Below are 23,753 nucleotides of genomic sequence, written 5' to 3'. Positions count from 1 at the left end.
CTGCAGCTAAATCTAGTTTTACCCCTGTTCTAAAGGTTGTTGAATAATTATCAGTGTGTTTACAAAATAATGTAAAAGAAACATTTATTGTTTAACATCTATTTATTTTAATTGTTTTTCCCAATGCTGAAACATCAGGGCAGTCTGTGGTTTCCTCCAAAAAAAAGCTCCCTGAAAACAAAAATCAATCATGTTACTGCTGGTAAACAGACAACCTGGCCTCACAGGCCAGACACTGTGCTCTGTTCTCATCAGATAATTACTGGAAGCAAACTAACAGCTCCAAAATCCTTCAATCAATGCCTCACACTCATCGACACAGTTCAGAATGTAATGATATCTCTTCTGCCTTCACGTGACGAACACAGGATGGTACACAGGAATTCCAGAATCCCCAACCTACCCCAGGACCTCACAATCTCCCCCAGGCAATGGAACAACCTGACGACCTACCCTGACAACCTACCCCAGGACCTCACAATCTCCCCCAGGCAATGGAACTACCTGACGACCTACCCTGATAATCCTACCCTAGTACCTCACAATCTCCCCCAGGCAATGGAACAACCTGACGACCTACCCTGACGACCTACCCTGACAACCTACCCCAGTACTTCACATTCTCACCTACTGTATGCAAAGCTGAAATGGATCATGTGTAAAATACTGCTATCAGATACAGTTTGTTTCAGTACCTCCCTCTCACCTTTGACCCTGCTCTATACACTGCTGTGGGTGAGCGGCGGCGGCATGGCACTCAGTAGGTGAGGGGCAGGGTAGTGGTTGCTCAGCGGGTTGTTGAGGGTTACGTTGAACGTGCCCTTCAGAACCGTGTCCATGATCGCTGGGCTGAGCTGAGAGGGAAACACAACAAAACAAAGGGAAAGATTCAAACAACCTGGGAAGGAACTCCCTAAAGGGCAACAGCATGAGTAAAAGGTCAGTACTCCTTGTTGTAATCCATATGAGAACTGAATTCCATGTTTCCTTTGCTACAGCGGTTCAGGATGACCCAGTTTCCCTCTTACAGAGGTGAGTGGGTGATGTTTTCCTGGTGAGCAGCCCTGTTAAGAGGGAAACTGTCCCTTGGGCTGACTCCACAGTAGGTGAGTGATCAATACCATGGCGGATGTAGCTACTACAGTAGCTAGCTACAGAGAAACACAGTAAAGAGATGTAGCTACTAGCTACAGAGAAACACAGTGAAGAGATGTAGCTACTAGCTACAGAGAAACACAGTGAAGAGATGTAGCTACTAGCTACAGAGAAACACAGTGAAGAGATGTAGCTACTAGCTACAGAGAAACACAGTGAAGAGATGTAGCTACTAGCTACAGAGAAACACAGTGAAGAGATGTAGCTACTAGCTACAGAGAAACACAGTGAAGAGATGTAGCTACTAGCTACAGAGAAACACAGTGACGAGATGTAGCTACTAGCTACAGAGAAACACAGTGAAGAGATGTAGCTACTAGCTACAGAGAAACAGTAAAGAGATGTAGCTACTAGCTACAGAGAAACACAGTAAAGAGATGTAGCTACTAGCTACAGAGAAACACAGTAAAGAGATGTAGCTACTAGCTACAGAGAAACACAGTGACGAGATGTAGCTACTAGCTACAGAGAAACACAGTGAAGAGATGTAGCTACTAGCTACAGAGAAACACAGTGAAGAGATGTAGCTACTAGCTACAGAGAAACACAGTGACGAGATGTAGCTACTAGCTACAGAGAAACACAGTGAAGAGATGTAGCTACTAGCTACAGAGAAACAGTAAAGAGATGTAGCTACTAGCTACAGAGAAACACAGTAAAGAGATGTAGCTACTAGCTACAGAGAAACACAGTGAAGAGATGTAGCTACTAGCTACAGAGAAACACAGTGAAGAGATGTAGCTACTAGCTACAGAGAAACACAGTAAAGAGATGTAGCTATTAGCTACAGAGAAACACAGTGAAGAGATGTAGCTACTAGCTACAGAGAAACACAGTGAAGAGATGTAGCTACTAGCTACAGAGAAACACAGTGAAGAGATGTAGCTACTAGCTACAGAGAAACACAGTGAAGAGATGTAGCTACTAGCTACAGAGAAACACAGTGACGAGATGTAGCTACTAGCTACAGAGAAACACAGTGAAGAGATGTAGCTACTAGCTACAGAGAAACAGTAAAGAGATGTAGCTACTAGCTACAGAGAAACACAGTAAAGAGATGTAGCTACTAGCTACAGAGAAACACAGTAAAGAGATGTAGCTACTAGCTACAGAGAAACACAGTGAAGAGATGTAGCTACTAGCTTTTATTGTATTTATTTAACCTTGTTTAACTAGGCAAGTCAGTTAAGAACAAATTATCATTTACAATGACGGCCTACACCGGTCAAATCCGGATGACGCTGGGCCAATTGTGCACCGCCATATGGGACTCCCAATCACGGCCGGTTGTGATACAGCCTGGAATCTAACCAGGGTCTATAGTACAGCATCTAGCACTGAGATGCAGTTCCTTAGACCGCAGCTACAGAGAAACACAGTGAAAAAAGCACAGTGGGCAACACAACAAGGGGAAGGAAGGGCAAAGTGATGACACTACACTTTTGGGGGAGGAAAAAGGAAATATATATGGATTTATGCACTGATTTGTGGAGGGAAAAGTCTCAGGTCATTTAAGGTCAACTTGACCTTTTGTTTGAGTGACAATCTCAGACAAAAATGCTGGCCTGTGTGTTACAGAATATGACTACATAAAAATGTTAGGTGTGCCAACAATTCAAACCTTGAAATATCTCTCCTGACCCCATTTCATAATTTGCCAAGACGGAGTTATCGCTGGTAGAGAATTCTGAACGTATCGGTATAACTGCTATAATAACGTGGTTCACGCAGCTCTTTAAACAAAACAACATTTTCTTACAACTCATTCCTCTAATATTTTTTGTCGTTGTTTAATCTAATCAAATGTAATTTGTAGTCAGTCAGAATCAGTGAGGTTGTACAAACCATTTGTTCCTGTCATCGGGTAGACTACACCAGGCTGAATAACAACCTCAGCAGTCCTCAGTAACCTCGCTTAGAAAAAAAGGTGCTATCTAGAACCTAAAAGGGTTCTTCGGCTGTCCCCATAGAAGAACCCTTTGAAGAAACATTTTTGGTTCCAGATAGAACCCTTTTGGGCTTCATGTAGAACCCTTCCCAGAGACCTTTTTCATGTAGAACCCTTGACCAGAGACCTTTTGACCAGAGACCTTTTGACCAGAGACCTTTTGACCAGAGACCTTTTGACCAGAGACCTTTTGACCAGAGACCTTTTGACCTTTGACCAGAGACCTTTTGACCAGAGACCAGAGACCTGATCTAAAGTAGTACATTATTTAGGGAATAGGGAGCCATTTAGGACACAACCTTGAAGTTCATATCACTGTGATTGGCTAGTAACTGTAGTTCATATCACTGTGATTGGCTAGTAACTATAGTTCATATCACTGATATTGGCTAGTAACTGTAAATCAATACACTGTTGGAATGGCACGGTGGAACTACGTGGTTTGAAAGTGTCTAGGGACGTATGTTATTGTGACAGACAGAGCAAGCAAATGGGTCTGTGTTTGAGAGACTGTGTGTGTGTGTGTTCGTGTTTGTGAGACTGTGTTTGAGAGACTGTGTGTGTGTGTGTGTGTGTGTGTCACCCCTGTGGTGGTGATTCCCTGGGCATCCCATCACCTGTTCAACCCCGGGGCACTTCAACCCCGGGGCACTTCTACCCCGGGGCACTTCAACCCCGGGGCACCCTAGTGCTGAACCCTCCCAAACACATCAAACAGATCAATAAGCACCAAGCCGCTCCTTCTCCCAATGTTGCTCCTGGCATACAGATCGGGCTGCCGCCACAAGTTGCTCTGTGAATACAGATCGCAGCATGTGAATTTGTGGATCTCAGAACTAGGACGGGGGGAGGTCAACCTTTTGAAGTGCATGTGGAATTCCCACCGATTTCCTCTTTTTGTGCTGTTGGCTATTTTAGTGAACTCCACACTCCTATACTGCACTCTAACTCTACTCTAGTGGTCAAAAGGTCTCTGGTCAAAAGGTCTCTGGTCAAAAGGTCTCTGGTCTCTTGTCAAAAGGTCTCTGCTCAAAAGGTCTCTGCTCAAAAGGTCTCTGGTCAAAAGGTCTCTGGTCAAAAGGTCTCTGGTTGCCTCCCGGGTGGCGCAGTGGTCTAGGGCACTGCATCGCAGCGCTAGCTGCGCCACCAGAGTCAGGGTTCGTGCCCAGGCTCTGTCGCAGCCTGCCGTGACCGGGAGGTCCGTGGGGCGACGCACAATTGGCCCAGCGTCGTCCGGGTTAGGGAGGGTTTGGCCGGTAGGGATATCCTTGTCTCATCGCGCTCCAGCGACTCCTGTGGCGGGCCGGGCGCAGTGCGCGCTAACCAAGGGGGCCAGGTGCACGGTGTTTCCTCCGACACATTGGTGCGGCTGGCTTCCGGGTTGGAGGCGCGCTGTGTTAAGAAGCAGTGCGGCTTGGTTGGGTTGTGCTTCGGAGGACGCGTGGCTTTCGACCTTCGTCTCTCCCGAGCCCGTACGGGAGTTGTAGTGATGAGACAAGATAGTAATTACTAGCGATTGGATACCACGAAAATTGGGGAGAAAAGGGGGTAATTTTTTTTTAAAGGTCTCTGGTCAAAAGGTCTACGGTCAAAATTTGTGAACTATATACAGCATAGTTTCAGACGCAGACCAGCTATTGAACAGCTACTGACCAGCTATTGAACAGCTACTGACCAGCTATTGAACAGCTATTGAACAGCTACTGACCAGCTATTGAACAGCTACTGACCAGCTATTGAACAGCTATTGAACAGCTACTGACCAGCTATTGAACAGCTACTGACCAGCTATTGAACAGCTATTGAACAGCGGGGGACACACCAGACCAGACCAGCTATTGAACAGCTATTGAACAGTGGGGGACACACCAGACCAGACCAGACCAGCTATTGAACAGCTATTGAACAGCGGGGGACACACCAGACCAGACCAGCTATTGAACAGCTATTGAACAGCGGGGGACACACCAGACCAGACCAGCTATTGAACAGCTATTGAACAGCGAGGGACACTTTTGAAAGGTTTCTCTGCACCGTAATGTTTAATGCACCATAGCCTAATAAGACTGGAGGTAGGAGATCATATCAAACACTTCACAAGTTTTATGACTACAAGGTAATTCCCAAAGCTTTCATTTCTCTAAATAACAGAAAGATGGGTACTACAGTAGAGTGTACTGCCATGCTCGTTAAATCACAGGCCTACACATCGGAATCACAGAGCTCATTTGTCAAATACCTGTGAAATACATTTTGCATTACTTTCTACATTTTGTAAGCGAAATACACCATTCATTTGTCTTTGCTACTACAACAGTTATATTCCAGTTGTCCAAGTCGACAGAGATGGCTCAATACTGTTCTGTGTTAATGTCACGATGAGGATGGCTCAATACTGTTCTGTGTTAATGTCACGATGAGGACGGCTCAATACTGTTCTGTGTTAATGTCACGATGAGGATGGCTCAATACTGTTCTGTGTTAATGTCACGATGAGGACGGCTCAATACTGTTCTGTGTTAATGTCACGATGAGGATGGCTCAATACTGTTCTGTGTTAATGTCACGATGAGGACGGCTCAATACTGTTCTGTGTTAATGTCACGATGAGGACGGCTCAATACTGTTCTGTGTTAATGTCACGATGAGGACGGCTCAATACTGTTCTGTGTTAATGTCACAATGAGGATGGTTCAATACTGTTCTGTGTTAATGTCACGATGAGGACGGCTCAATACTGTTCTGTGTTAATGTCACGATGAGAACGGCTCAATACTGTTCTGTGTTAATGTCACGATGAGGATGGCTCAATACTGTTCTGTGTTAATGTCACGATGAGTGTTTGATAGATACCCTTTGATTTGATATTTTCAAATACTCTCAGTGTTTGTTTAAGTCTGCCTGGAGAGCCAATGACATGCGGATGACTCAACACTATACACGTCAGCTACCGTAGGGATCCATAATAAAAAACAAATACAAAATGTGCAGCAATTTTGGGACTTTTCTATTGGTTTATTAAGACAGGCAAGCTCAAAATGTCACAAATAAAGTGTTTGAATCGATTTTGAAACCGATATTCTCATAATGTTGGGGCAATTCATGTACGTTTAAGCATCTCAGGTAGACTGATGTTACATGGTAAAAGCTAGTCTGATAGTGAGTTACCTCATAGGTGCCTGGGCCGGGGTTCGTGTTCTTGGGGCCTTTGAAGCGATCCTCCCTGGACACGATCAGAGCCATCTGGGGACTGGACTTGATGTCAGGACTATACTGACCTGGACCTGGTGGACAGAGGAGAGGAAAGTAGAGGAGAGGGAGAGGGGAGGGCAGGGCAGGGGAGGAGAGGACAAGAGAGGAGAATAGAGGAGAATAGAAGAGAATACAGGAGAATAGAACAAAGGAGAATAGAATAGAATAGAGGAGAATAGAGGAGAAGAGAATAGAGGAGAATAGAGGAGAATAGAATAGAGGAGAATAGAGGAGAATAGAATAGAGGAGAATAGAATAGAGGAGAATAGAGGATAATAGAATAAAGGAGAGTAGAGGAGGATAGAATAGAATAGAGGAGAATAAAATAGAGGGGAATAGAATAGAGGAGAATAGAATAGAGGAGAATAGAGGAGAATAGAATAGAGGAGAATAGAGGAGAATAGAACAAAGGAGAATAGAATAGAATAGAGGAGAATAGAGGAGAGGAGAATAGAATAGAAGAAAATGGAATAGAATAGAGGAGAATAGAATAGAGGAGAATAGAGGAGAATATAATCGAGGAGAATAGAATAGAGGAGAATAGAATAGAGGAGAATAGAGGAGAATAGAGGAGAATAGAATAGAGGAGAGTAGAAAAGAGGAGAATAGAATAGAGGAGAATAGAGGAGAATAGAATAGAGGAGAATAGAGGAGAATAGAATAGAGGAGAATAGAATAGAGGAGAATAGAGGAGAGTAGAATAGAGGAGAATATAATAGAGGAGAATAGAGGAGATTAGAATAGAGGAGAATAGAATAGAGGAGAATAGAATAGAGGAGAATAGACGAGATTAGAATAGAGGAGAATAGAATAGAGGAGAATAGAATAGAGGAGAATAGAATAGAGGAGAATAGAGGAGAATGGAATAGAGGAGAATAGAATAGAGGAGAATAGAAAAGAGGAGAATAGAGTAGAATAGAATAGAGGAGAATAGAGGAGAATAGAATAGAGGAGAATAGAATAAAGGAGAATGGAATAGAGGAGAATAGAGGAGAATAGAATAGAGGAGAATAGAATAGAGAAGAATAGAATAGAGGAGAATAGAAAAGAGGAGAATAGAGTAGCATAGAATAGAGGAGACCAGAGGAGAATAGAATAGAGGAGAATAGAATAGAGGAGAATAGAATAGAGGAGAATAGAGGAGAGGAGAGTAGAGGAGAATAGAATAGAGGAGATTAGAATAGAGGAGAATAGAATAGAGGCGAATAGAATATAGGAGAATAGAGGAGAATAGAATAGAGGAGAATAGAATAGAGGAGAATAGAGGAGAACAGAGGAGAATAAAATAGAGGGGAATAGAATAGAGGAGAATAGAGGAGAATAGAGGAGAATAGAATAGAGGAGAATAGATGAGAATAGAATAGAGGAGAATGGAATAGAGGAGAATAGAATAGATGAGAATAGAGGAGAATAGAGGAGAATAGAATAGAGGAGAATAGGATAGAATATAATAGAATAGAGGAGAATAGAGGAGAATAGAATAAAGGAGAGTAGAGGAGAATAGAGGAGAATAGAATAGAGGAGAATAGAATAGAATAGAGGAGAATAGAGGATAATAGAATAAAGGAGAGTAGAGGAGAATAGAATAGAATAGAGGAAAATAGAATAGACGAAAATAGAATACAGGAGAATAGAATAAAGGAGAATAGAGGAGAATAGAATAGAGGAGAATAGAATAGAGGAGAATAGAATAGAGGAGAATAGAATAGAGGAGATGGGAGGGAGGGAGGGAAGGGAAGAGGAGGGGAGAGGAGGGGGGTGGAGAGGAGAGGAGAGGAGGGTGAGAGGAGGGGATAGGAGAAGAGGGGGAGAGGAGAGGGGGAGAGGAGAGTCAGGCTCTGAGTCTCATCACCATAAACCATTCATATTCCAATAAGATACCACTTGAGAAGAAAAGTGTAGAGTAGGGACTGAGCTAACTCTCAACGACTCACTCACTCGGTCACTGATGTAAACAACAAATGATTCTAGCAATACAGAGTGAATGAAAACATGACGAGGTAATACAACTGTTTAAGTATGCTAGATGACATTTGGACTAAATGATGAAAACAAGGTTGAGGAAGAAAATGTAACCGGTAAGCCTGGGGGTTCCCGCGCTAGGTTTCCCAATCACTTGTCTGACCCCCAGCTAACTCAAAGGTGCTTACCGCCACAGAAAAATTTGATTGGTTTCTAGAGTTATTTTGCATTCTAAACATTCCCATTTCACCTGGAGCAGATTCCGTGTCATAGAGCCCATTTCTACCGCAGCCATTGGGTGACTGCAGAAGTATACACCTAATATTGTTGAACATATTCCAATCAAGTTGACATCAAAATGTGATTGCAAAAAGGCCTGGATGAGGGGTGAAATAATACCCCATATTCTGAAATGCAAATTAAATAATGGCTGAAATGAACTATGTGTTTGAGAGCACACTTTGCACACAGCCAGATCTATTTATATGCAAATCAATCTCTTGTTAAGGGGTTGAGTCTTGGGTAAAATAGGTTGCATAAATTATCCAAATAAGTCATGAATCTTTTTTTGAAAGAACATTTGCAATGAAAGTATAATTGAAGTAAAAATGAGGCTAACCACAAAGAGAAACGGACACTGTATTTGAATGGAAGGACATTGGGCTCCTAAACAAGCTGCGTTTATTGTCTCCTCAACAAGCTCCGTTTATTGTCTCCTCAACAAGCCCAGTCTACAGTCTCCTCAACAAGCCCAGTCTACAGTCTCCTCAACAAGCCCAGTCTACAGTCTCCTCAACAAGCCCAGTCTACAGTCTCCTCAACAAGCCCAGTTTATTGTCTCCTCAACAAGCCCAGTCTACTGTCTCCTCAACAAGCCCAGTCTACAGTCTCCTCAACAAGCCCAGTCTACAGTCTCCTCAACAAGCCCAGTCTACAGTCTCCTCAACAAGCCCAGTCTACAGTCTCCTCAACAAGCCCAGTCTACAGTCTCCTCAACAAGCCCAGTCTACAGTCTCCTCAACAAGCCCAGTCTATTGTCTCCTCAACAAACTCAGTTTATTGTCTCCTCAACAAGCTCCGTCTATTGTCTCCTCAACAAGCCCAGTCTACTGTCTCCTCAACAAGCCCAGTCTACAGTCTCCTCAACAATCCCAGTCTACTGTAACGACTCCCACCGAAGGTGGCTCCCCTTCCTGTTCGGGTGGCGCTCGGCGGTCGTCGTCACCGGCCTACTAGCTGCTACTGACTTTTCCTCCCCCTCCCTTTTTGTTGAGTAGGTGCACCTGTTTGTGGTTAGGGTGATTTGTGGGGCTTTATTACCCAGCAGCCTGGCCTGGATTGTTGTGTGTACACTCTGTACATTCTTGTTGTGTCTGGGTATCGTGTTGGTTGGTATTTTCCGTGTTTCTCACTCTGTTTGGGGTGAAGCATTTGTTTTTTGAGTAGCGTCGTGTTTGCACCCGTGTGGGTAATTAAATTTGGAACGCTACTCTGAACTCTCTGTCTCCTGCGTTTGACTCCTGTTCATCCACTACACCTCGGGCATTACATCTACAGTCTCCTCAACAAGCCCAGTCTACAGTCTCCTCAACAAGCCCAGTTTATTGTCTCCTCAACAAGCCCAGTCTACAGTCTCCGCAACAAGCCCAGTCTACAGTCTCCGCAACAAGCCCAGTCTACAGTCTCCTCAACAAGCCCAGTCTACAGTCTCCTCAACAAGCCCAGTCTACAGTCTCCTCAACAAGCCCAGTTTATTGTCTCCTCAACAAGCCCAGTCTACAGTCTCCTCAACAATCCCAGTCTACAGTCTCCTCAACAAGCCCAGTTTATTGTCTCCTCAACAAGCCCAGTCTACAGTCTCCTCAACAAGCCCAGTCTACAGTCTCCTCAACAAGCCCAGTCTACTGTCTCCTCAACAAGCCCAGTCTACAGTCTCCTCAACAAGCCCAGTCTACAGTCTCCTCAACAAGCCCAGTCTACAGTCTCCTCAACAAGCCCAGTCTACAGTCTCCTCAACAAGCCCAGTCTACAGTCTCCTCAACAAGCCCAGTCTACAGTCTCCTCAACAAGCCCAGTCTACAGTCTCCTCAACAAGCCCAGTCTACAGTCTCCTCAGACTAGAGTAAACCCTTATTCATGTATTCTGTATTATTCTCAAACAATTTCAACCCTCACCTCTCTACAATGACACTTTCTAGCTATTTGTTCAGTTGATTTGACTCAACATCACTTTAATGAAATGAATAAAGAGTAAAAGATATCAGATCCGCTAGAAAGCAGCATGTTGAGCAGTGCTTAAACCTTGACGGTCAGTACGGTGGCCCGCTACAGTGTGAAGATACAAGTCTAGGATCAGCTTTCCCTGCCACAATCTTAACTTTAACCATTAGTGGGGATAAAGCAAAACTGACCCAAGATCAGTGTCTAGGGGGCAACTTCACACTACACCACAGTGTAGCCTACAGCAGTGGTTCCCAACCCTGTTCACTCTGGTTCCCAACCCTGTTCACTCTGGTTCCCAACCCTGTTCACTCTGGTTCCCAACCCTGTTCACTCTGGTTCCCAACCCTGTTCACTCTGGTTCCCAACCCTGTTCACTCTGGTTCCCAACCCTGTTCACTCTGGTTCCCAACCCTGTTCACTCTGGTTCCCAACCCTGTTCCAGCATTGGGGAAAATCCTGATGCACCACCCAATTTCAAAATTACACCTTGTGCATTCTACTATTACAACTTTCAGGAGTAAGTTGAAAGCCGGAGTTCCTAGGGGGCCCCACAGTTTGGGAACCACTGGTCTAGAGTACCTGGGAAGTCCGGATCGCAGCTCAGGAAGGAGGAGTGTCTGGGTGCTGCGCTCAGGAATGAGCTCTGGCGTTTCCTGCCCCCCTCGCTCCTGGGTCCTGAGAAGGAGGCGCGGCCGTACGTCTTCTCAAAAGACTCCCGCACGTTGTAGGAGCTGGGAGGAGGGGTGTCCTGGAGAGAAGAAGAAGAAGTCTTTATTGTCCATTAACTGGTAGAAAACAAACCTTTGTTTTTATGCTCACAACCCAAGCTCCCGAGAGGGGTTGGAAGCAATGGGTCTGGCGCAGAGCAGCACCCCTGGAGCAATTGAAGGGGGTTACGTGCCTTGCCCTAGTCACAACACAGAGAGACGACGATATGGTCACGACACAGAGAGATGACGATATGGCCACAACACAGAGAGATGACGATATGGTCACAACACAGAGAGATGACGATATGGTCACAACACAGAGAGACGACGATATGGTCACGACACAGAGAGATGACGATATGACCACAACACAGAGAGATGACGATATGACCACAACACAGAGAGATGACGATATGACCACATGTAACAGTATAACTTTAAACCGTCCCCTCGCCCCGACACGGGCGCGAACCAGGGACCCTCTGCACACATCAACAACTGACACCCACGAAGCATCGTTACCCATCGCTCCACAAAAGCCGCGGCCCTTGCAGAGCAAGGGGAAACCCTACTTCAGGTCTCAGAGCAAGTGACGTAACCGATTGAAATGCTATTAGCGCGTACCCGCTAACTAGCTAGCCATTTCACATCCGTTACACACAACACAGAGAGATGACGATATGGCCACAACACAGAGAGATGACGATATGACCACAACACAGAGAGATGACGATATGAAGGTGTGCCAATCCAGACAAACAGAGAGGAGGAACGGAGAGGAGGAACAGAGAGGAAGAACGGAGAGGAGGAACGGAGAGGAGGAACGGAGAGGAGGAACGGAGAGGACGAACGGAGAGGAGGAACAGAGAGGAGGAACAAAGAAGAGGAACGGAGAGGAGGAACGGAGAGGAGGAACGGAGAGGAGGAACGGAGAGGAGGAACAGAGAGGAGGAACAGAGAGGAGAAACGGAGAGGAGGAACGGAGAGGAGGAACAGGGAGGAGAAACAGAGAGGAGGAATGGAGAGGAGGAACGGATGAGAGAACAGGGAGTGAAGTATACTGATATAGAAATATGATTTGGGTTTTCTCACCAGAATAAATTTGCTCAACATTTTGAGTGATCCAGACAATCAGCATTTTATTTTAATTATCAAATCCCTCGGTATGACCTTGGCTGCAATAACACTGGTCTGAGAAGTCAACAGACACCATACCCTTCTCTGACATCCTAGCTGATTGGCTCACCACAAAACATTGTGACGGGAACATCTGACAGGCACTCCTATCAATAACATGTTCCTTGTCTAACAACATCGTCCATCCACAGTACAGTGGGGTCTAATGAGCGATCCCGTTCCCTCCATGGGGCTGTTAGCTGGCCCTCAGTAGCCTCTCTACAGGGGGGGCCTCATTACATACAATAAATGACCCTTCAGCCTAACAAAATAACAATTAATAATAATAGTAACAACTGACCACACCAGCCTGTCAGCATCACAACACTGACTAAATCACTCATGGGCTGTAATGACCAGAGACCAGACAAGGAAGACACATATCTCTAATATGACCTGAGAAAACTACAATTATAAATGACTATGAATAATGTCATTATGATTCATATGGATTATCTGTCTAAACCAGTAAGGAGATGTGTATTTTTCCAACCTAGCGCTACTTGGTTTCAAATATGATCTCCTTACTCTTCCCATCCACTCCACCCTGAATTCCAGCTCCTTCCCGCTGGACGCAGGTACAGACTACCTAAGGTTTAACAAAATAAGTTCTCTATTATTCCGAATGCAATTTTGCAACTTAACAAATGTTGGACTAATTGCTCTTAGCACTTGTACTATGAAACAGCACTTACCCTGCCTATTTGTTTGTAAATATCCTTTGTTATTTATTGTACATTTTTAGATGTTATATGTTTTATGACTGCTGCAAGATTGCCTCTTTGATGACATTAAAGTTTCCTGAATCTGAATGATCCCCTTCTCCTCAGACTCCTTCTACCACTGCTAAAAATAGTTTTAGTGACGATGAGAGAGTGATATGTGTTATGGCTAGCTCAGCTACGCTAAAGAGATGAATACTGCGGGGCTATATAGCTAGCTCAGCTACGCTAGCTAGATGAATACCGCGGGGCTATATAGCTAGCTCAGCTACGCTAGCTAGATGAATACCGCGGGGCTATATAGCTAGCTCAGCTACGCTAGCTAGATGAATACTGCGGGGATATATAGCTAGCTCAGCTACGCTAGCTAGATGAATACTGCGGGGCTATATAGCTAGCTCAGCTACACTAGCTAGATGAATACTGCGGGGCTATATAGTTAGCTCAGCTACGCTAGCTAGATGAATACTGTGGGGCTATATAGCTAGCTCAGCTACACTAGCTAAATGAATACTGCGGGGCTATATAGTTAGCTCAGCTACGCTAGCTAGATGAATACTGCGGGGCTATATAGTTAGCTCAGCTACGCTAGCTAGATGAATACTGCGGGGCTATATAGTTAGCTCAGCTACGCTAGCTAGATGAATACTGCGGGGCAATATAGATAGCTCTTATCACTTTTTTTTGCATTCCATTAAACTTCGACTGTGTCTGAAATGGCACCCTATTCCCTATATAGGGCACTACTTTAGCCCTATAGGGCTCTGGTCAAAAGTAGTGCAGTATTATTTAGGTAATAGGGTTCAAGTTTTAAGATTCAAGTTTTTACAGTTACGTGCACAAGCACAGTGAAATGCCTTTCTTGCAAAGCAAAGTTGGGTCAGAGCTCGCAAGACGACAGCCATACAGTACAGATAGCTCAATTACAATGAGCCCGTCCTCCCCAATTAAGGTAGCACCAGCCGCCTGTGACGCACACAGCACGAGGTGTTGGAAGCAGTGGGTAAGGCGAAGTGCAGCGCCCCTGAAACAATTGTAGTGGGTTACGTGCCTTGCTCAATGGCACAACACAGAGACACAGAGAGATGACGATATGGTCACAACACAGAGAGATGACGATATGAAGGTGTGTGAACAGGGACCGTATTTGGGACTAGAGAGACACAAAACTGAGAGAGGAAAGCTGTGGCTAGTAGCAAATGAAAATGGCACTGAAATTAATTGAACGATCGAGATGGAAATGATAGGTTGGCTGTACCTGTGTGGCTATACCTGTGGAGACCAGCTGAGATGATAGGTTGGCTGTACCTGTGTGGCTATACCTGTGGAGACCGGCTGAGATGATAGGTTGGCTGTACCTGTGAGGCTATACCTGTGGAGACCGGCTGAGATGATAGGTTGGCTGTACCTGTGAGGCTATACCTGTGGAGACCGGCTGAGATGATAGGTTGGCTCTACCTGTAAGGCTATACCTGTGGAGACCGGCTGAGATCTTTTTCTAACAATAGAACACATTTCATTTGTCTTCTCCTGTCTGTCACAGAGCCCCAATATAGCAGTAATTACACCTGATGGGAATTTAACTACCGTTCTCACCACCTCTCACCTATTGACAGTAGTCACAATACACTTAATTACAGAGCGGTGCGCCACGTCTGTCCAATTTCTCTCTATCGTTTATCGCCATCTATATGCATTTAGAAGTTTCATTTAACGAGCGCTCACACAGGCAGTGACATGAAACATAATGAAACGGAATACTGATGTGATTTCCCCCTGATTAGCGTCTAGACGTGTTGTCACCATCTAGATGTTTGCGATTCTTTTCGACACTGAAGAATATAGAGAATTCAAACTAGGACAAGTCAATCGGTTAATTGGGCATGTGTTTAGAATGGAAGCTGTTATGGATTCCCTTTTGTTCCGGTTGAGTTCAGAGGTCAGAATTCAAATAATGTTTTTTTTGACTGGTCAGAAAGGTAAACAGCGTGTAATGCCAGAGTCTGGCTTAACGGTAGTGCGGCTGAATTCACATGTCCGCAGACGGGGGGGGGGATCCCTGAGTCCACCTTTCCTAGCTGTCGTCTCCCCGTCTAGTCCTATCGATGACAATAATGAATCAATCTCAATAAAATAAAACATCTGAAAAAGAAAGAAAGAAACAGGTCAGAGTTGAAGTGAACCAATGATTCCACCTTCGTGGCACATGTACTAATCCCTTACTATGATTCCTTCCTCAGAACAAGCTCTACGTGAAGACAGGGGCCTGAATCCCAAATGGCATCCTATTCCCTACATAGGGAACTACTTAATATGTATGACCATACAGGCTCTGGTCAAAAGTAGTGCACTATATAGTGTGCCGTTTGGGATGACGCCAGACCTTTTTTAGCTCTGCCTGACAGCCTCACACTAAAGACCATGCGTGTGACACGAACAGTGTACCAGCCATTCCTCTTCTTCTCAGCTCACAGTAGAAGACTATTCCTCATCTCATTAAACCCTCCCCATTAAACAATGAGGAAGTTATTTTCAGATGAGGCGGCCATTTAATTTTCCCACCCCATAAATACTGGGCTATATTTATAGAGTATGTTTCATCGAAGCTTCTGCACACTCAGCCGCAGTGGTTAAATAATCGTTTTCTGCTTTATTTAGTTCAAGGGGAGGAATTTGGTGTTCTAATGGGCTCTTAGATGGATCATAAAACCACAGGAATGATAGGGAATCACCATATGTTTGTAGTATGGTTTTATAGCTACTATAGCCGCTGAGGGCTACAGATCTGCTGCTATCTTCCTCGTTCTTCTCTCTCTCCCATAAATGTGTCTGACATAAATCAAACCGGGACTTTCTCACAAAATCAGATGAAGAATTTTATATTCTATGTTTACATATCCGGGATGTTTTATGAAAACAGGGGAGTGCATAAATTCTCTTATCGTAGCAACAATTACGAATACAAAATACGAACAAGTATGAAAATGTACACACTCACTACTTTAAGTTGCTCTGGATAAGAGCGCCAGCTAAATTACTAAAATGTAAATGTAAAATTAAGCAGAGAAGAACATTCTAGTCAAAGGGTGAACAGATTTAACACTTCAATACATTCAGTCTTTTGATGGCTTGTTCCTCTCTTCCCCCTCCCTCTTCCTCCCTGAACTTCACCTCCCTCTCTCCGTCGTTCCTTTGTCATCACTTTGTATTCCCTCTCTTCCCCCTCCCTTCACCACACCTCCCTCTCTCTGTCTTCTCTCCCTCCCTCTCTTTCTTTCTCTCGCTCATCTGGCAGTGAGCGGAGTGACCTGGCTTTGGCGGTGGAGAATCCTAGGCAACCACCAGGCAGCTATACTGTAGGCCCCACAGCTGGGTCCACTCAGCTACCAGACTAACAGACTGTCTGCAGCCTCTTGGCTGTATAAACAGGCAGCATCCCTAAACCACACCAGGCCTCGTCCCGCCACTGTTACCGACACGCTCCCAGCATCCCCCTCACCTGTTCCTCCACACACAGCTGTCTACACACACAGCTGTCTCCCACATGTTCCTCCACATTCCATGAGGAAGAGAAGGGGAAGGAAGAGAGGGGGGGATATATAGCACAAAAAAATAAGATTCAGGAGAAAGATCTCCCTGGTATTCCGCCGTAGGACAGAACTGTGCATTGCCTACTGATAGAGATGATGTGAAAGCAGCAACATGGAGGTATGGTGTAATCCAGACGCCATATTATAATCTTGAAGAGCGTGAAAAACATCAGTCTGACAGCAGGTCAAAGAATGCAATGTTTCCTCTTTTTGTTGTAGTTCTTGCAAGGCACCAAGCCTCTGTTTTTAGACATGATGTCAGAACAGAGACACTGTGATAGATGTATGTCTCAAAGTCAGGGATTTGTTGGTTCTTTGCTGTGAGAGATTTGTTGGTTGTTTGCTGTGAGAGATTTGTTGGTTGTTTGCTGTGAGGGATTTGTTGGTTGTTTGCTGTGAGGGATTTGTTGGTTGTTTGCTGTGAGGGATTTGTTGGTTCTTTGCTGTGAGGGATTTGTTGGGTCTTTGCTGTGAGGTATTTGTTGGTTCTTTGCTGTGAGCAGGGTTGGGGAGTAACGGATTACAAAAAACGGTAACTGTAATCCGTTAATTTACCAGCAAAAATATTGTCATCAGATTACAGATACTTTTGAAAAACTAGATGATTCGAGGATTACTTTTAAATTCAGAAAAGATGTCCGCGAGAAGAAAAAAAATGGACACTTCTATGTTTTCTCAATGACATTCAAATCAGCATTGAAAAAAAGTTTCAGTTTGTTCCTGAGCGAGTCTGACCACTAGTCAGAGACCACTATGATGACACACCAAATGGGTTTGATGGATTGCGGGAAAAGAGCAGGAATAGGATTTTGTAGGCTACAATCCAAGCTATGTCTTCCAATGGTGCGACTGCTGTCGGCATCCAAAGATTATCCAACTTGAATAAACGCATGGAGGTAAAGGATGACAGCAGTGGTGTAGTCTACAGGCCATACAGATATCACTTATTGTTATCTACATAGAGCATTGATGTGAATCACACTGCTGCTCTCTCATTTAGCTATTTCCGTCTTATGGATTGTGGTTGTTGTGGATGGCTGTTAACAAATCTAAATGTGTATTTGAACCCAATAATGGTTGAATTCAAGAAGTTTAAGCTGCCTATCAATCATTGTTTTGAAACCAGTGGACAGCCAGTGAAAAATGCTCTCTTGCAACAGCTGCACAGTGCAGATCCCAGCCTATAGAATAAAAGTGGGGCTTTTATTGCTCAATCTAATTCATGCTGATAAAAAAGGCCTAGTGGACACATGATCAAACTCACACACTTTTGATAGACTTAAAGGGGCAATCTGTAGTTGCTACATCCATTTTTGGACTTTTAAATTATATATATATCCATTGATTCTTGAAGAATTTAACTTAGAAATCCCTCATGAGCTATGTTCAACTGTCGTATCAGAACACCAAATAAAAGCTTGCATTTCTTCAATGTTTGTAAACAAAGTAAATGTAAACAAATATTGTATAGCATCATAACAAGGTTAAAACAATAATTTTGATATCATGGATGGTCAGTCCTTGCATCCATAGCTATGTCTATTAATCTGAGAGTACTTACATTTCTCCAGGCCCATCCCTCAGCTTTTTACCAAAACAGAGGCGGGGCGACCATTTTGTTATTGTTTCATCTGTGGATTTTTTTGTCCTTTTTTGTCCATTTGTCCTTTAAACAGCTGCATATTATCAAGATATCAAAGTGTCACAAAAAAAAACTTAAACTATAGGCCTATAACAAATGCCGCATATGACATTCATTTTTCACATGTAAATAACACTTTTCAGTAGTGCTCAAAGCATGCCATTCCATGAGCGCAGCATTTATTTTTCAACTTGAATCAATGAGACCAATCAGTCCTCCATGACAACAAAGTCATAAACAACACAGTAGAGCTGGCTAAACGGTCCTTAGTTTTGGGGTCATGCTCAGGTAAAACAATTAGGCTAATCTATACTTCCATATTTCCAAGTCCTATTCTTGAAGATCAAGGGGTATAACATTTATTGGAATGACTGGAATTCTGATAGACTTTGGTTTTTAATGTAAAGAAATCATTTGATTGTATTATTATATGTAGTAGAAAGCGATGGGTTAAAAGAAGTCTACATAACCAACCCATAAAGTAAAATGTAACATCCATATACGGCCAGCTATGTCAACGTTAACATTGATTTATCCTGCAATAGATGTCGTTCAATTGGTAAGATAGATTTTCGTCTTCTTCTAATGCCTCTTAAGGAGAAAGTAATCTAAAAGTAACGTAATGTAATCAGATTGTGTCACTGAGTTTGGGTAATCCAAAAGTTGTGTTACTCATTACAATTCAGGACAGGTAACTAGTAACTGCAACGGATTACATTTATAAAGTAACCTACCCAACCCTGGCTGTGAGGGATTTGTTGGGTCTTTGCTGTCATTATTGAAATCAAATCAAACGCATGCTGTAATCACTTTAAAAGTGATCCTTCTCCCAGGTCTGTGACCATTTGCTGACCAATCAGTTATTGCCAGAGTTACGACAAACAATATGATCTATATCCTCTTGTATATCCTACAGTTGAATGTTTTTTTAAACAGATCAATAGAAATTACATTTCAAAATGGGGTGTGTTGCTAAGATGAACGATTCTGACATTCAACGGACCAATGGGTGCAGCTCAGGGGCTTCATTGATCAAAAACTAAATTCAAAGTCGGACTCTTGCGCTTAAGGGGGGGTTGAACAATGAGGTAGGGTTCAGTGTAGCTCTGGCCCAAGGAACACACACTAACGACCTGGATCAGAGCTAGGTTTAGCGGCACACTCTTGGTGTAAACTCAAAAACAGCAGTGTTAGGAGAATAATCACAACTTTACAGAGAGAGGGGAGATTTTACACAAACAAGACTGTGATCTTTCCTCAAGCCATAGAGTGCATCCACACATCTCATAAACCCTAAAAACATGCAGGATCCCCATCTCTACCCCCTCTCCCTTTCTGTCTCTCTTCCTATAATTCTCTACCCCCTCTCTCTTTCTGTCTCTCTGCCTCTAATTCTCTACCCCCTCTCTCTTTCTGTCTCTCTTCCTATAATTCTCTACCCCCTCTCTCTTTCTGTCTCTCTGCCTCTAATTCTCTACCCCCTCTCTCTTTCTGTCTCTCTTCCTAAAATTCTCTACCCCCTCTCTCTTTCTGTCTCTCTGCCTCTAATTCTCTACCCCCTCTCTCTTTCTGTCTCTCTTCCTATAATTCTCTACCCCCTCTCTCTTTCTGTCTCTCTGCCTCTAATTCTCTACCCCCTCTCTCTTTCTGTCCCTCTGCCTCTAATTCTCTACCCCCTCTCTCTTTCTATCTCTCTTCCTATAATTCCCTACCCCCTCTCTCTTTCTGTCTCTCTGCCTCTAATTCTCTACCCCCCCCCCCCCCCTCTGTCTCCCCATAATTCTCTACCTTCACTCTCTTTCTGTCTCTCTGCCTCTAATTCTCTACCCCCCCCTCTCTTTCTGTCTCCCTATAATTCTCTACCTTCACTCTCTCGCTTTCTGTCTCTCTGCCATCTAATTTTCTACCCTCATTCGCTATTCCTCTCTCTTTCCATGAAGCAATGTGGATCTAAAACAAGTAAACAGCCCAAGCATAGTAACAAAACTCTGATATACTCTGCAGTCGTACTAAAATAGGCGAATGCATCACTGTTGTGACACTGAGCTCAGACACAGAGCGTGCTGTTAGATCTCTGCTAACATAAATCTAATGTAATGATTTTAAAAGCTAATGACTTGCTCCGCTAGATAGCAGACGCATTCTTATTTTCAAAACCATCTGTTGGAACGGAAGAAGACGACAGAAAAAATACAGATTATGCGCCTGAATCTTTGCTAATTATTTCTGGGTTTACTTGGATCTCCCATTAGCCATTCCGATTGCAATAACTACTCTTCCTGGGGTCCCCACACAACACGCAACACAGAACAATAATAAACAAAAAGCAACACAGATCCAACAAGACATTAAAATAAAAGAAGGAGACAACAAGACAACAAGAGAAGAAAATCTATCATAAAAGCCAACAAAATATAAAATATAATGCACACACACACGCGCACACACACACGCACACATACGCACACACACGCACACGCACACACACACAAACAGAACAATAAAACATGATCCAAACAGATGAGGTCTGCTATACTGTGAGATAGTGAAGGGATAATGCAGATGCTACAACTATTTGCTTCTGCAGTCTGTTCCAGAGCCTGGTAGTAAACTTTAGCACTAATAGCCTTCTCCGGGCTTCTCCGGGCTGCACTAATAAGGCTCTCTTCTTTCTCTCATTAAGAGTGTTTAAGAGCCTGTTTTATTTCCTTTTTCCTAAGGCTACTTTGTCAACACCAGTCAGTTGATCAGACATTAGGTTGATCTGAGCCAGCGACTCCCTCTGATCCTCGGTGCCGTTTATTAGCTGAAACACGTGGAATGCTGCGTCCCAAATGCCACCCTCTTTACTATATTTGGGACACCACCTTCATAATGGCCAGGAAGGAAGCATGGGATGGCTCAATGCTGTTTGTTCAGTCGACTCGAGATACTCCCTCGTATTTTAATGGGGAGCAGACTAAAGTCAAGACAGACAGACAGGTAGACAGATAGACAGACAGACAGGTAGACAGATAGATAGACAGACAGACGGACGGACGGACGGACGGACGGACGGACAGACAGACAGACAGACAGACAGACAGACAGACAGACAGACAGACAGACAGACAGATAGCTAGACAGACAGACAGATAGCTAGACAGACAGATAGCTAGACAGACAGACAGACAGATAGCTAGACGGACAGACAGATAGCTAGACGGACAGACAGATAGCTAGACGGACAGACAGACAGATAGCTAGACAGATAGCTAGACGGACGGACGGACGGACGGACGGACAGACAGACAGACAGACAGATAGCCGGACGGACGGACGGACGGACGGACAGACAGACAGACAGATAGCCGGACGGACGGCCGGACAGACAGACAGACAGACAGACAGACAGATAGCCGGACGGACGGACGGACGGACGGACAGACAGACAGACAGACAGACAGATAGCCGGACGGACGGACGGACGGACAGACAGACAGATAGCCGGACGGACGGCCGGACGGACGGACGGACGGACGGACGGACGGACGGACAGACAGACAGACAGACAGACAGACAGACAGACAGACAGACAGACAGACAGACAGATAGCCGGACGGACGGACGGACGGACGGACGGACAGACAGACAGACAGACAGACAGACAGCTAGCTAGACAGACAGACAGACAGACAGACAGACAGACAGACAGACAGACAGACAGACAGACAGACAGACAGACAGACAGACAGACAGACAGACAGACAGACAGACAGACAGACAGACAGACAGACAGACAGATAGCTAGACGGACGGACGGACGGACGGACGGACGGACGGACGGACGGACAGACAGACAGACAGACAGACAGACAGACAGACAGACAGACAGACAGACAGACAGACAGACAGGCAGATAGCCAGCCAGACAGACAGACAGACAGACAGACAGACAGACAGACAGACAGACAGGCAGACAGACACAGACAGACAGACAGACAGACAGACAGACAGACAGACAGACAGACAGACAGACAGACAGACAGACAGACAGACAGACAGACAGACAGACAGACAGACAGATAGAGCTGGCTCTAATCAAACAGAAAACGTGGTACTGCATCAAACTGGGCCAACTGATAGCACCGGCAAAGGGAGACTGCCATGTCAAAGATCAGATTTCTTATGTGTATTTAAAGTCGCTAGTTAACAATACCGTCTGTTTACAATCTCTATCGTTAAATGGCTAACGACTGCTTACATATACAGAATCTAATTAAAGTCACACTGCAGTGTGCCTTTTTAAAAACTTTGTTAAAAATCCTCTCACAGTCCTTCCACATCATTATCCCTCTGTTCGGACTCCAGTTAATGTACCACGACGTGGAAGTCGTGGAACTGAAATGTTCCAGACAGGAGCTGCATGGGGTCACCTGCAGACGATCTTGCAGACAGGGATCTTGGTTCGATAAAAACGTTATTACCGAGGGGAGGCTGTCAGAGACACTGGTCAATACAGCCGTAGGACTCAACTGTTCCCGCACTGCTTTCATCTTACCAACATCCTACCTCTTTTATGAAAGTGAGAAGAAATTGAGTTGAACTCGATAGACTAAAATAGCAGCGGAAGGATGCCTAAGGCAGCCCACTTCTCACGCCACATGAAACCCTCTCATGGGTTTTCCAATCACCGTCATGCATATGACAACTGACAGCATAATCTATAGCCTCTTTCCATTCTTTCAGACAGCCTTCTTCTTCTTCGGTCCTGCAAACCCTGTAAATAGTTCCTCCTGATAGTCAGTATACTGTACATACATTAACCCCAGGAGCCTCTGCATGACCAAACTCTCAGATCCTTCCCAAACACCATGGGACGCCATAACCATGACTAGAATCTCTTTACCAGCGGGCATAAGGGCACATGCCCCCCCCCCCCACAGATTTGTCCTGTGTTGTTTTTTTAGAGTTTAAAGCTGCAATATGTACGTTTGTGGGCAACCTGACCAAATTCACATAGAAATGTGAGTTATAGATCTGTCATTCTCATTGAAAGCAAGTCTAAGAAGCAGTAGATCTGTTCTATGCACGTTATTTCTATGCTCCCTGTTCTTAAGTTTTGTTTTTGTGTCTTTTACTTCCGGTTTTGTACAGCAGCTTCAAACAGCTGAAAATACTATATTTTTGGTTATGGAAAACTTCTCTCACAGCGGTTTAGATGGTACAATGATTCTCTATACTATACTTGCTTGTTTTGTCACATTAACTGAAATTAGGGAAACTAATAGAATTTTAGCAACCACGAAATGGCGGAGCTATTTCCGCATATTGCTCCTTTAAATTAATTACTAAACTTAATTTTAAGCTTTATCATAATTATTTATAAAAACG

General features: G+C 44.1%; 1 protein-coding gene across 1 annotated transcript in view; it reads right to left on the bottom strand.

Moving 5' to 3' along the window:
* Positions 1 to 89: 89 nt before the first annotated feature.
* Positions 90 to 23,753, bottom strand: part of stpg2 (sperm-tail PG-rich repeat containing 2) — a 55,899-nt gene continuing 32,235 nt past the window's right edge. The window contains exons 11-14 of the mRNA XM_071404225.1: positions 11,120 to 11,288; positions 6,272 to 6,387; positions 707 to 854; positions 90 to 171 (exon numbers count right to left, since the gene is read on the bottom strand). Of these exons, the coding sequence (XP_071260326.1) occupies positions 720 to 854; positions 6,272 to 6,387; positions 11,120 to 11,288 (420 nt within the window). The 3' untranslated portion in view covers positions 90 to 171; positions 707 to 719. The remainder of the gene's footprint in view (positions 172 to 706; positions 855 to 6,271; positions 6,388 to 11,119; positions 11,289 to 23,753) is intronic.

Source organism: Salvelinus alpinus, chromosome 5 (genome assembly GCF_045679555.1).
Source record: "Salvelinus alpinus chromosome 5, SLU_Salpinus.1, whole genome shotgun sequence".
Classification (NCBI taxonomy): domain Eukaryota; kingdom Metazoa; phylum Chordata; class Actinopteri; order Salmoniformes; family Salmonidae; genus Salvelinus; species Salvelinus alpinus.
The sequence above is the reverse complement of the archived record's forward strand: the minus strand, read 5'-3'. Positions and strand labels throughout refer to the sequence as shown.